This window comes from Mytilus trossulus, chromosome 12 (assembly GCF_036588685.1).
Source record: "Mytilus trossulus isolate FHL-02 chromosome 12, PNRI_Mtr1.1.1.hap1, whole genome shotgun sequence".
Taxonomy (NCBI): domain Eukaryota; kingdom Metazoa; phylum Mollusca; class Bivalvia; order Mytilida; family Mytilidae; genus Mytilus; species Mytilus trossulus.
The window spans coordinates 52,526,876-52,541,068 of record NC_086384.1 but is presented as its reverse complement, the minus strand read 5'-3'; the positions used below and the strand labels follow the sequence as shown (position 1 = coordinate 52,541,068).

At 29.0% G+C, this 14,193-nt stretch overlaps 1 protein-coding gene across 1 annotated transcript; it reads right to left on the bottom strand.

Annotated features, from left to right (window-relative positions):
• Positions 1-6,273: 6,273 nt before the first annotated feature.
• Positions 6,274-13,495, bottom strand: LOC134693712 (uncharacterized). Its single transcript, XM_063554614.1, has 3 exons — positions 13,277-13,495; positions 7,846-7,992; positions 6,274-6,527 (listed from the first exon to the last, which is right to left on the bottom strand). The coding sequence occupies exons 1-3, from the start codon at positions 13,323-13,325 to the stop codon at positions 6,328-6,330; spliced, it is 396 nt and encodes a 131-aa protein (XP_063410684.1). The 5' UTR covers positions 13,326-13,495; the 3' UTR covers positions 6,274-6,327.
• Positions 13,496-14,193: the final 698 nt, after the last annotated feature.

Below are 14,193 nucleotides of genomic sequence, written 5' to 3'. Positions count from 1 at the left end.
CTTGGGAAGTCATTATACTTTTGTTACATTTCATGTAAAAATCGGTATTTATACCCATTAGAGACCAAAACATATATGACAACATTCGTCAGTTCTGTGGCTAGGAAATTACAGAGACTGCTCTAATAAAAAGCTATTGGACAGTCCTACAGCGAAAGGGTACATTATTTCTGGGGTAAGCACTCTTAAAGGCCAGAAATTCCGGTCGCAACGCAGAAAAAAAGTCAAATTTGATGAAATACACATTGGGGTCAACCACTTTCCAACCCATTGCCTCTGCAGTTCTGTATGACTAGGGATTATAAAATGCTGCACTAACGTTTAAAGCTATTGGATAGTACTGCAACGTGGGGGTAAATGATTACTGTGTTAAGCATTCTTAAAGGATGAAAATGTCGTCCGAAACATGAAAATAAATTAGACAGATTCGATAAAATACGCAGTGGGCACATCCAATTTCCAACCGATTGAACAAGTGTGAGACCTAAATGCGTATTTAATCACATTTGACTTATTTTCCGTGTTACGAAAGGAATTTTCGGCCCTTTAGAATGCTTACCCGAGAAATTCTTTTTAACTATCCCGATGTAGTACTATCAAATGACTTCTAACCAAAGTTATCCAAGGAGCTAAACAACTGACAGATCTAATTTTGGCTGATTTAGCATAAATTTATCACCACACTTCAGGTTAAACTATAAATTACACGACAAACGTGAATTGTCAGAGCGGTAATTAAAGTAAATAAATGTTCAAACCCTTTTAAACTTTACCCCTTCATGATTATTTTGATGGGTTTATTAATTACGGGTTAAGGGTTAAACCATTTATAATTTGAAAAGTTGACATTTTTTAAGTTTCCAGAGCACAATTTATATACTTCACCAATAGATGTTTTGGAGTTTTAACATTTAATTCTGACAAATTGAGCATGTTTTGTCTGGAATGCACACTTTATATCTGAGACAACTCCTAAATCAAAGGATTTCAAGACTTTTAGAAAATATCTATTACAAAGTGGAAAGCATGAAACTGTGATACCTATTGGATCTTATTTTTATCTTATTTGGTTTTATAATCTTACTGTTTATGGTCTTACTTTTTATTTATTTGTTTTTTTTATCTCAATTTTCATTTATTTTATTCTATGATCTTACTTTTTATTTATTTGGTTTTATGATCTTACTTTTTTGTTTATTTGGTTCTATGATCTTACTTTTTATTTGTTTGGTTTTATAATCTTACTTTTTCCAAAGGATTTCAAGACTGACTTTTAGAAAATATCTATTACAGAGTGAAAAGGCTATAAACTATGATACCTATTTGAATTTATGATCTTACTTTATATTCATTTGGGTTTATGATCTTACTTTTCATTCATTGGGGTTCTATGATCTTACTTTTTATTTTTTATTTTGGTTTTATGATTTTACTTTTTTATTTATTTGGTTTTATGATCTCACTTTTTATTTATTTGGGTTTATGATCTTACTTTTTATTTATTTGGTTCTATGATCTTACTTTTTATTTGTTTGGTTTTATAATCTTACCTTTTCCAAAGGATTTCAAGACTGACTTTTAGAAAATATCTATTACAGAGTGAAAAGGCTATAAACTGTGATACCTAATTTGAATTTATGATCTTATTTTATATTTATTTGGTTTTATGATATTATTTATGATCTTATTTAGTTTTATGATCTTACTTTTTATTTATTTGGTTGTATGATCTTACTTTTTCATTTATTTGGTTCTATTATCTTACTTTTTATTTATTTGGGTTTATGATTTCACTTTTGATTTATTTGGTTTTATGATCTCACTTTTTATTTATTTGGTTGTATGATCTCACTTTTTATTTATTTGGTTGTATGATCTCACTTTTCATTTATTTGGTTGTATGATCTTACTTTTCATTTATTTGGTTGTATGATCTTACTTTTTATTTATTTGGTTCTATGATCTCACTTTTTATTTATTTGGTTGTATGATCTCACTTTTCATTTATTTGGTTGTATGATCTTACTTTTCATTTATTTGGTTGTATGATCTTACTTTTTATTTATTTGGTTCTATGATCTCACTTTTTATTTATTTGGGTCTATGATCTCACTTTTTATTTATTTGGGTCTACGATCTCACTTTTCATTTATTTGGTTGTATGATCTTACTTTTTATTTATTTGGTTCTATGATCTTACTTTTTATTTATTTGGTTCTATGATCTTACTTTTTATTTGTTTGGTTTTATAATCTTACTTTTTCCAAAGGATTTCAAGACTGACTTTTAGAAAATATCTATTACAGAGTGAAAAGGCTATAAACTATGATACCTATTTGAATTTATGATCTTACTTTATATTCATTTGGGTTTATGATCTTACTTTTCATTCATTGGGGTTCTATGATCTTACTTTTTATTTTTTATTTTGGTTTTATGATTTTACTTTTTTATTTATTTGGTTTTATGATCTCACTTTTTATTTATTTGGGTTTATGATCTTACTTTTTATTTATTTGGTTCTATGATCTTACTTTTTATTTGTTTGGTTTTATAATCTTACTTTTTCCAAAGGATTTCAAGACTGACTTTTAGAAAATATCTATTACAGAGTGAAAAGGCTATAAACTGTGATACCTAATTTGAATTTATGATCTTATTTTATATTTATTTGGTTTTATGATATTATTTATGATCTTATTTAGTTTTATGATCTTACTTTTTATTTATTTGGTTGTATGATCTTACTTTTTCATTTATTTGGTTCTATTATCTTACTTTTTATTTATTTGGGTTTCTGATTTCACTTTTGATTTATTTGGTTTTATGATCTCACTTTTTATTTATTTGGTTGTATGATCTCACTTTTTATTTATTTGGTTGTAGGATCTCACTTTTTATTTATTTGGTTGTATGATCTTACTTTTCATTTATTTGGTTCTATGATCTCACTTTTTATTTATTTGGTTGTATGATCTCACTTTTCATTTATTTGGTGGTATGATCTTACTTTTTATTTATTTGGTTCTATGATCTCACTTTTCATTTATTTGGTTGTATGATCTTACTTTTCATTTATTTGGTTGTATGATCTTACTTTTTATTTATTTGGTTCTATGATCTCACTTTTTATTTATTTGGGTCTATGATCTCACTTTTTATTTATTTGGGTCTACGATCTCACTTTTCATTTATTTGGTTGTATGATCTTACTTTTTATTTATTTGGTTGTATGATCTTACTTTTTATTTATTTGGTTCTATGATCTTACTTTTTATTTGTTTGGTTTTATAATCTTACTTTTTCCAAAGGATTTCAAGACTGACTTTTAGAAAATATCTATTACAGAGTGAAAAGGCTATAAACTATGATACCTATTTGAATTTATGATCTTACTTTATATTCATTTGGGTTTATGATCTTACTTTTCATTCATTGGGGTTCTATGATCTTACTTTTTATTTTTTATTTTGGTTTTATGATTTTACTTTTTTATTTATTTGGTTTTATGATCTCACTTCTTATTTATTTGGGTTTATGATCTTACTTTTTATTTATTTGGTTCTATGATCTTACTTTTTATTTGTTTGGTTTTATAATAAATCTTACTTTTTCCAAAGGATTTCAAGACTGACTTTTAGAAAATATCTATTACAGAGTGAAAAGGCTATAAACTGTGATACCTAATTTGAATTTATGATCTTATTTTATATTTATTTGGTTTTATGATATTATTTATGATCTTACTTTTTATTTATTTGGTTGTATGATCTTACTTTTTCATTTATTTGGTTCTATTATCTTACTTTTTATTTATTTGGGTTTATGATTTCACTTTTGATTTATTTGGTTTTATGATCTCACTTTTTATTTATTTGGTTGTATGATCTCACTTTTTATTTATTTGGTTGTAGGATCTCACTTTTTATTTATTTGGTTGTATGATCTCACTTTTCATTTATTTGGTTGTATGATCTTACTTTTCATTTATTTGGTTGTAGGATCTCACTTTTTATTTATTTGGTTGTATGATCTCACTTTTCATTTATTTGGTTGTATGATCTTACTTTTCATTTATTTGGTTGTATGATCTTACTTTTTATTTATTTGGTTCTATGATCTCACTTTTTATTTATTTGGGTCTATGATCTCACTTTTTATTTATTTGGGTCTACGATCTCACTTTTCATTTATTTGGTTGTATGATCTTACTTTTTATTTATTTGGTTCTATGATCTTACTTTTTATTTATTTGGTTCTATGGTCTTACTTTTTCCAAAGGATTTCAAGACTTTTAGAAAATATCTATTACAGAGTGAAAAGGCTATAAACTGTGATACATTTTTGAATTTAATATGATCTTACTTTATTTTTATCTGGTTTTATGATCTTACTTTTTTATTTATTTGGCTTTATTATCTTACTTTTTATCTTTTTGGTTTTATAATCTTACTTTTTATTAATTTGGGTTTATGATCTCACTTTTTTATTATTTGGTTCTATGATCTCACTTTTTATCTTTTTTGTTCTATGATCTTACTTTTTATTTATTTGGCTTTATTATCTTACTTTTTATTTATTTGGTTTTATAATCTTACTTTTTATTAATTTGGGTTTATGATCTCACTTTTGATTTATTTGGTTTTATGATCTCACTTTTTTATTTATTTGGTTTTATGATCTTACTTTTTATTTATTTGGTTTTATGATCTTATTTTTTATTTATTTGGTTGTATGATCTTACTTTTTATATCTCAAAAAGGGGAGAGTAGGGAGTATGAGGGTGCCCAGGCTATGATGAGTTATTCTAATTCAAGCAATATTTCATTACCTTTCCTTTTTAAAGTTAGCTAATTATTGGGAATGTTGTTACATAACAACGAATACATATTAATTTTCGTACAATTTTTTTTTCTGAAGCTTAAATTTCTTCATGTCTGTTATAATTCGATATTTTTATGTATCTACAGAATAAAATACATTCCATATTTTATAAATTAAAAGAATTTTGTCCCTCCACATAAAAAACAGAAAGAAAAAACGTACACTACATAAAAATATAATTTCTCTTTAATCCGTTTCTTGTCCTCTGAAATATTTCTCTATATAAATCCTTTCTTTTTTCTCTCTCTTTATATATGATCCTATCTTGTTCTCTGAAATATCTCTCCCTCACTAAATCATTTCATAATTTACAGGCGAACGTGAAAGATAATACTAGAAAAAGCTTATTTTCAATTCTTCAGAGTAAAAGTATACCAGCGAAATAGTAATTACACATTTTCTTTTTCCTATTTTTGTATTTGGAAATTTTTTGTTTATCAAAGAAGTTGCATAATTGCCTAAATGGAAAGTCACTGCCCGGATTAAGGCAAGTATTTCTAAGGATTACCGTGTGGCCTACCGAAAAACACAATACATACCGTTGCAGTATATCTTTGCTTACAATGACACTGCTTCGTCTTATCCACATGTGGAGCAGGATCTGTTTACCCTTCCGGGGCACCTGCGATCACCTCCAGATTTTGGTGTTTTGTTTTTAGTTTTCTAGCTCACCGGGCACAAAGGGCTTCATGTGAACTTATGTCATCAATTGGTGTCTGTTGCCGTAAACTTTTTCAAAAATCTTCTCCTCTGAAACGGGGCCAATTACCTTCAAACTTTAACTAAATGTTTCTAAGGGTATCTTGTTTGTGATTTGTATCCGAAGTTTGATCAAGCGACAAACATGGCCACCATGGCTAAAAATAGAACATAAGGGTAAAATGCAGTTTTTGGCTTATATCTCAAAAACTAAAGCTTGTAGAGCAAATCTGACAGGATAAATTTGGTCAAATATTCAGACGAATCGAATAACCCATTGTTGGGTTGCTGCCACCGTACTTGTTAGTTTTGAAGTTTTTTTTGTTATTATCTTGAATATTATCTTGAATATTATTAAAGATAGATACATCTACCATACAATGACCAAAATTGTCAATTGACCCCGGAGTTATTGCCCTTTAAAGACAATTTTACACATTTTGTTCATCAAGTTTGCTAATATTAAACTCTTCTCCTCTGAAATACAGGTGAGCGGTTCGGGCTCTTGAGAGCCGCTTGTTTTATGTTGTGTCTTGTGTTCTATTATTTGTCCTTTTCTGTTTTAAGCCATGGCGTCGTTAGTTTATTTGCGATCTACGAGTTTGACTTTCCCTCTGGTATCTTTTGCCCCCTCTTTTATAACACTATTCCCAGCAGTGAACATATTATTTTAGATTTAACACATTTTTTTAGTCTGCAACACTTTAATAACAATGAAAACATGCATACAAATATTTAAAACAATTAGATTGTATAAATGTACAAAAAAGAGACGAGTATTGAGCAAATTGTTGACAAAGAATAATTCCTTGTAATATACGCTTTATTGCATCCATCGGTTCCACATACACATACTGTACTGACAGGTATTCCTAACACTTGACTGGCTGTCGTACAAGTTCCTGGTGCACCATGGGTAATGTCACATGTCCTCACGTAAAATTCTAATAAAAAGTAGAAAAATCATGAATTAAACCTCATAAATAATAGCTTCTAGAACTGTTTGAAAATATACTCTAATGCAATTTATGTTTCTTTTAATGCATTGACTGGTTACTATAAGTTATACATATTGGAACAGAGATATTATACCACAAATATTTCTTTTTTTAATGGAACACCGGGATTTGTGTAACTATCTGAAATGTTTCTACTTCTATCAAATGCATAAAAGGTTGAAGCGTAGGTATAACGTGAATGCAGACGACACAAGGGGCGATGCCATTAGGATATGAGAACATTTTCTTTCGAAGAAAAATACTTTCATCCAAATATATCTTCCAGTTCAATTTTAAAATCTGGTGTTTTATGGCAAATCAATATATATATATCCAGCTAAATTCGTCCATAAACCTCATAAGACAATGTATCCCATGATGCATCAATACAAGAGATTTACCGCATTTGCTTGATATACTTCTGTTTGTATGGTTATCTACAATTACTCTTCTAACATAATATCTCATATTTGATTAACGAATGTACAACATATTGTCATGTAAATTGTTAATTAATATGTTTTTCTGTTTACCTTTATTTAACATAGATGAAACCAGAATAAAATGAGATACTAAACTAATTACATATTTTTTATAAAATTTAAATGCAGAAAATCTAGTAACCTTTGTATCAATGCTTAAGCATACCTTTTTCCTTATCAACATGAGCAATCAACTTCATACAGTTACCCGTACAATTGATGATATTGTTATGGTAAACATACCTTTTTCTTTATCAACGTGAGCAATCAACTTCATGCAGTTACCCGTACAATTGATGATATTGTTATGGTAAACATACGTTTTTCCTTATCAACGTGAGCAATCAACGTCATGCAGTTACCCGTACAATTGATGATATTGTTATGGTAAACATACCTTTTTCCTTATCAACGTGAGCAATCAACTTCATACAGTTACCCGTACAATTGATGATATTGTTATGGTAAACATACGTTTTTCTTTATCAACGTGAGCAATCAACTTCATGCAGTTACCCGTACAATTGATGATATTGTTATGGTAAACATACCTTTTCCTTTATCAACGTGAACAATCAACTTCATGCAGTTACCCGTACAATTGATGATATTGTTATGGTAAACATACCTTTTTCCTTATCAACGTGAGCAATCAACTTCATGCAGTTACCCGTACAATTGATAACATTGTTATGGTAAACATACCTTTTTCCTTATCAACGTGAGCAATCAACTTCATGCAGTTACCCGTACAATTGATGATGTTGTTATGGTAAACATACCTTTTTCCTTATCAACGTGAGCAATCAACTTCATGCAGTTACCCGTACAATTGATGATATTGTTATGGTAAGCTAAAGAATCGTCAAAGTATTCTGTGCACCATACTTCATTCAAAGAGACACACTCATAACATAACGTGCTGTGGACTGAAATGAAAAAATAGGAAAGAATATCATTAAATGAACAATAGTATACACGCTGCTTGCATTGGCTGATTATGACTTTTTTGTGAGTTCACAAGTATTAGCTAGTTCTAGATATTGTTGTAAAAGACACATTAATGATCAATGAAAAGAGGTCAAGGTCAGACAAATATGTTCTTTTTACAAGCAATTGATACACCAAATATAGTTAATTGGTATTGACATATTAATATCTGAGAAACTGATATAAACCCGAAAACTAAACGTTCACCAATGAACCATGAAAATGAGGTCAATGTCAGATGAACCCATCAGAGAACATCTACATTATAAATCTTCCCATATAACCAACCCTTTACTTATATTATACGTATTATGTAAAAAGAGTTCTATTTCTCATCAATATACAGACATCATTTACAAATAGATTCCCTCCGAACATTATGAAAATTATGGTATGAAAACATTATGTAAGGGAACACCAGTTTATACACAGGATCGAAATTGGTAGACCTTTTTTTCAAGGTCGTTCAAGGTCACAAGTTATCCAGCCTTTTATGGCTTTATCATAATGAAAATTATAGCAAAGGTCTTTATTTAGAACATCAAATACAAATTTGACCTTGACCTAAATTTCAAGGTCCAATGTCACGGATGTCATACAAAAAGTCACTAAATTCTTAATTATTAATTGAAGAAAACTGCTAGAAAAGTCACCATTTTCTGCAGATAATTTTATGATCTCTGAAATATTGCGCCAACAAACAAAATTTAGAAGATGCCTTTGATCTCAATTTCCTGCATATTAACACAGGATCTCATTTCAAGACTCTAGTTTCTGAGTAACAAAAAAAAATTAAAAAAACGCTGCTGTTAAACACAAACAAAGGATGAAACTCTTTTTATATAAAACCTATCAGCTTCTGTTGAATTTTAACAGATAAACCTCGGGATGTTTAATAGTAAAATATTTATATAAGCGATAACTTATTTTCTTTTTATTAAAGCAGAAGCAAGAACAAGGTAAAAAACAATATAGGAGAGGTAAATCCCAATATGAACATTGTTCGGTTGAAAAGGGTGAATTTCAAAAGCTTTATATAGATGTTATATCATAAACCTATTATCATATCATCGACATTTTATTTAGAGAGTGTGGTAGGTAATGGTGGTGGTGGTGTGTGTGTGTGGGGGGTGGGGGAGGGATAAGTCAGATCATCGTTTCTATATTATTAAAACAATTTTGTTTACCATTTCACTCTATTCTTAATTTCTCTGACAATTGATCTGTTTTATAATTGTCCTATGCATGCATGCATGTAATAGTTGTCACTAAACGTAAAGGAACAAACAATTATCTTTTAATTCTGTTATTATTATTTATTCATACTTGTTTATCCTATTATTCTCTTTTCTTATATATGTATTATATGTCTCTGACCCCAGTCATATCCTAATTAGGGGTGACCCATAATTTCTAGCCTCATGTACACGTTTGTACAAGGTTATTGAAACAGGAAAAATATACTGTCATATATTACTGTATGCTTGGACTCCTAGATAAACGTATTATTTCCAGATTATGTTATTGTGTTTTATTAATGATTATATATATATGACAACGACAACCATGCAAATTGGGTTTTTTATGGAAAGAGTTACTTTTATGCTTTCAAAGTATATCGTTGGGCCAGAATAAAAATAGTAAGGGTTCCGCGGAACCCAGTGTCTCGCCTACTTTTGCTGTAAATCGCAGGCTCAACAAAAATGAGGAAAAAAATCAATAAATATTCCTTTTGATACTATCTTATGATTGTAAGAAGCTTCTTTCCAAGTTTGGTAAAAATCTAGGATAGTTAATGAATCTAATAAATGTTTTGAAAACTTTAACTGCAGACTGTATGTAATGTTAACTGGAAGAAAATCTAAGTTCATTTAAAAGTAAAATACAGAAAAAATGGAGTTATCTTTTTACAAAATTTACTTTTGGATACTATCTTGTGATTATAAATAAGCTTCTGTCCAAGTTTGGTACAAACCCAGGATAGTTTAAGAAAGTTATTAAAATTTAAAAAACTTTTAACCACAGAGTGAATATTTGTAAACGACGCCGACGATACCGACGACGACGGAATGTAGGATCGCTTAGTCTCGCTTTTTCGACTAAAGTCGAAGGCTCGACAAAAATGATGCCTGCATGGAAAACCTGTCGAGTCAAAAATGGGCCATAGGTTATGTAAATTTAGACCCCTCAGTCATTTACAGGATAACTTTGAATTAAATCGATGTATTTGTAATTTTGTAGTCTGGAAATAACTGTGATGAATTCCAGCTTGATTTAAAATGTTCGAAATTTATAGAGGTGATAGAAAAACCTATCTGTTTGTTTTGTTCACAGATTATTGTCAATATATTGGAAATTCATACGACTGTCATTTAAGTAAGTGGTTAAGCTAGCTATAAAACTAGTTCAAGTCCACCGTTTTCTACATAAGGAAATTCCTGTACCGAGTCAGGAATGACATTTTTTTCAAATGTGTTTGAGCATTGATTTTGACAATTAAAAAAGGGACTTTCCAATTAACTTGAACGTTCTTGAAGTTCGGTATTTTTGTTATTTTACATTTTATTACGAAAAATTTGTAAGGGTTCCGCGGAACCCAGTCTAGCCTACTTTTGCTGTTAATCGCAGACTCAACAAAAATATTTGGTGCAAAACCTGGCTAGTTTCAGAAAGTTATTAAAATGTCAAAAAACTTTAACCACAGAGTGAATATTTATAAACCATATTTAGAAATCATTTTCTCACTGTCCTTCTTTCAGCCTACCATTGTTATCTTATTCTGAGAAGTTCAGATGCTTCCCGCTCTTTATGCAGACTGAGTATTTTCAAAGAATAATGATCTAACAAGTTGAAGCTTTCTTAAAATCTGTGGACTGCTTCGCTTTTATTCTAAATTTCAGTTAATATGTGTGCATGTGGTTGTTGGTGATTTAGTATTGGAAATGTGGTATTTTTATATTTGATTTACTTGGAAGTTAAAACTGGAGGTTGTGCCTCTCTGGAGGTGTGTCTAGATTGGCAGAAGTTATAATATACAGACTAATTTTTGGAAACATTGTATAGGAACATTATGTATTAAAACAAATCGTGCATATCGCAAATTAACAAAGCAAATAAACACGTATCAATAATTGATAGTTCAATATTGAATTTCAGTGTGCAATATATGCATAACAAAACAAAAATGAATTAATAACAGTTGATCGGAACTGAACTACACATAGTTTATTTTTCGGCATCAATCCGTCTGTAATTCTTTATCTCATTTAAGCCTATATTCGGATTGCCTTGCTATCTGCAAAAGAAGCTTTTGTAGAATTTTAATAATAACTCAAACGAAAAATTACAGCTATTTTATAATACTATGTAACATTTTCTCTACAAACTAAATTCAATAGGTGTACATGAAATGTATGTCTATCCTGTTATTCGATGCAGTGAATATTTCAGAAGCAAAAAGTTGCCTACAAATTTTACACAGCACGTTTCTTTTATAACAGTATAGACTAAAAAAAGATCATTCAAGATTTAGTGAGAAAAAAAAATAGTAAGTCCTATTTGTCATGTCTATGCTGTTACCAACATATTTATTAATTACACTACTAATATCATACTTGTTAAAAGCGCAAATTTAGTGTGTTGGAAACCAAATCTCAGAAGAACGTTAATAAAGGGAGTAGTTATTTCATAACAGCATTCGTATAAAAAGAAATTTGTCTATTTGGTTAGGTAGGTTATCATGGTTACTAAAAGAAAATTTGACAGAAACGTCTTTAAATAGTTTATAATTACTTATAGTTTTGCACAAACATGTTTGGTTGTCTAAAAATTAAAATAACAAAAATACTGAACTCTGAGGAAATTTCAAAACGGAAAGTCCCTAATCAAATCATGGCAGAACAAAAAAAATTCAAACCAGCTGGCTCATACACATCAATCGAATGGATAACAACTGTCAAAGACATTTTCTTATGTTTAGAAAATGGCGAATAAAACTTGGTGTTAAAGCTAACTAAACCTCTTACTTATATCACAGACTCATTTTAAGGTTACGACGTCTTAATCTGCGCGTTTTACAAATACAGATACTGATATCGGTAACAGGGTAGACAAAAAATGATACGGATACGAATAAGGAATAAGTTAACAACTTGACGAGCCTATCACGACATCCGAGGGAATTATTTGATGTTTGTAAGGAATAGAAAAAAATGCCAAACATTATAAATTCCTGGCATAGACTTGCATTACTGGTGGGTGTTTTTTTATAACCTTTGAAACCTTGGACTATTATACTAATAGTCCCAGTTGAAACCCAAATTTATATTTTTCAGTACAAGAAAAATTGACAAATAATCTATTGATACACAGAATGAAAGTATATATAGAAGTTTTTTACTCATGAAACCATCTTATTGGCTATAGGAAAAATAAACTTAAAATTTTATTGAAATCTTTTCTAAATAACCCAACATTTCTTTTGAACATGGTAACAGGAGAGACAAAATATTGCACCACCTATCACAAAATATTGCACCACCTATCACAAAATATTGCACCACCTATCACAAAATATTGCACCACCTATCACAAAATATTGCACCACCTATCACAAAATATTGCACCACCTATCACAAAATATTCTTGTATGATTGCATCTTTTTGAAAATTGTTGTTCCATAAGTACTGTTTGTTTTGATTTGCTTTTTAATTGTAGTTCTATAAGTGCTTATTGTTTTGATTAGAGCTTTTTAATTGTTGTTTTGATTTTGAATTGTTGTTCTACAAGTACTTTTTTTTTTATTTGCTTAGGAAGAGGGTTGTTTGAACTATCAACTTTAATTCAATTTTGCAATTTCAAATCTCGACATCTTTTTTAAATGACTAAAATATTATATTGAAAAAAAGTGTAATTGTCAATATATTATTTCACTGTAACAATTTTTAACCAAAGACGATATTCTAATTTAACAAATTAACAGAACAAATATATATTTTTCACAGATCTAAGGGCGGATTTAAGGGGGTAGGGTGCCCGGGTCCCCTATGAAGCTACATATATGGTTGATGCATAAACGTTTTGTAAGTCCGACTTCCTCAACTTTTTTAATATATATATTTTTTTTATTTTAAGTATGTTGGCTTTTCTTTAATGATAATTTGTTTATCTTTGTAAAATTACAGCCATTTTTTTTTAAAAAGAAATATTTATACTAAACTGACCTGTTTTAAAGATGAAGAATACTGCAATAAAATAAATCATCCCTTTCATTTTCACATGTTCGATTTAGTTCGTAAAGCAAATGAAAAACTCTTCTCGTAAAATTGACAACTTGTGAATAGTTTCAAACCATGAAAATATGAAATCTAATCACACAAAAAACAAAAGAAAACTTTGAGATCTTTTGTCACTCAGGTCACATGACATTTGTTAGCGTATACAAGTAATACATGATAAATTCTTTTATATCTTAAATTCTCGCGGATTTTTTACAGACCAGTAGCCGTGTAATTAAAAATAAATACACAAACTTTAAATAATACCGCCCAAGGCCATATTCGCACTTATAGAATAAGTGATACTAAATATATGTTTGTATTCGTTAAGAAGATGTCACCAGATGATAACTTTATAGTGGTTCGTTTCTATATTTGGAAATGAATTGACGATGTCGTTTTAACCGCTTGACATAAGGACACAGTGAAAACAACATATACATTCCGATACTGTTAGGAGGTTGTATGGCAAACCGTTTTACTATTTATTCGAATTAGGTACCTCATATAATATTTAAGATATCTTGTATTATATATAAGATATCTTTTATTATATATATAAGATATCTTGTATTATAGATAAGATATCTTGTATTATATATAAGATATCTTGTATTATCATATCATATATAAGATATCTTGTATTATATATAAGATATCGCATTTACTATGAAAGATATTTGATATAATTTATTTTTCATGAGCTATCATATATTATATATGCATGAGATATCTTATATAGTTTATAAGATATTTCATATACGATATCGCACATAGTTTATAAGATATCTTAAAGTCTATATGGGATATCATAGAACTATTTTTAGATAAGATATCTTATTTACGTTATAAGATATTTTTAA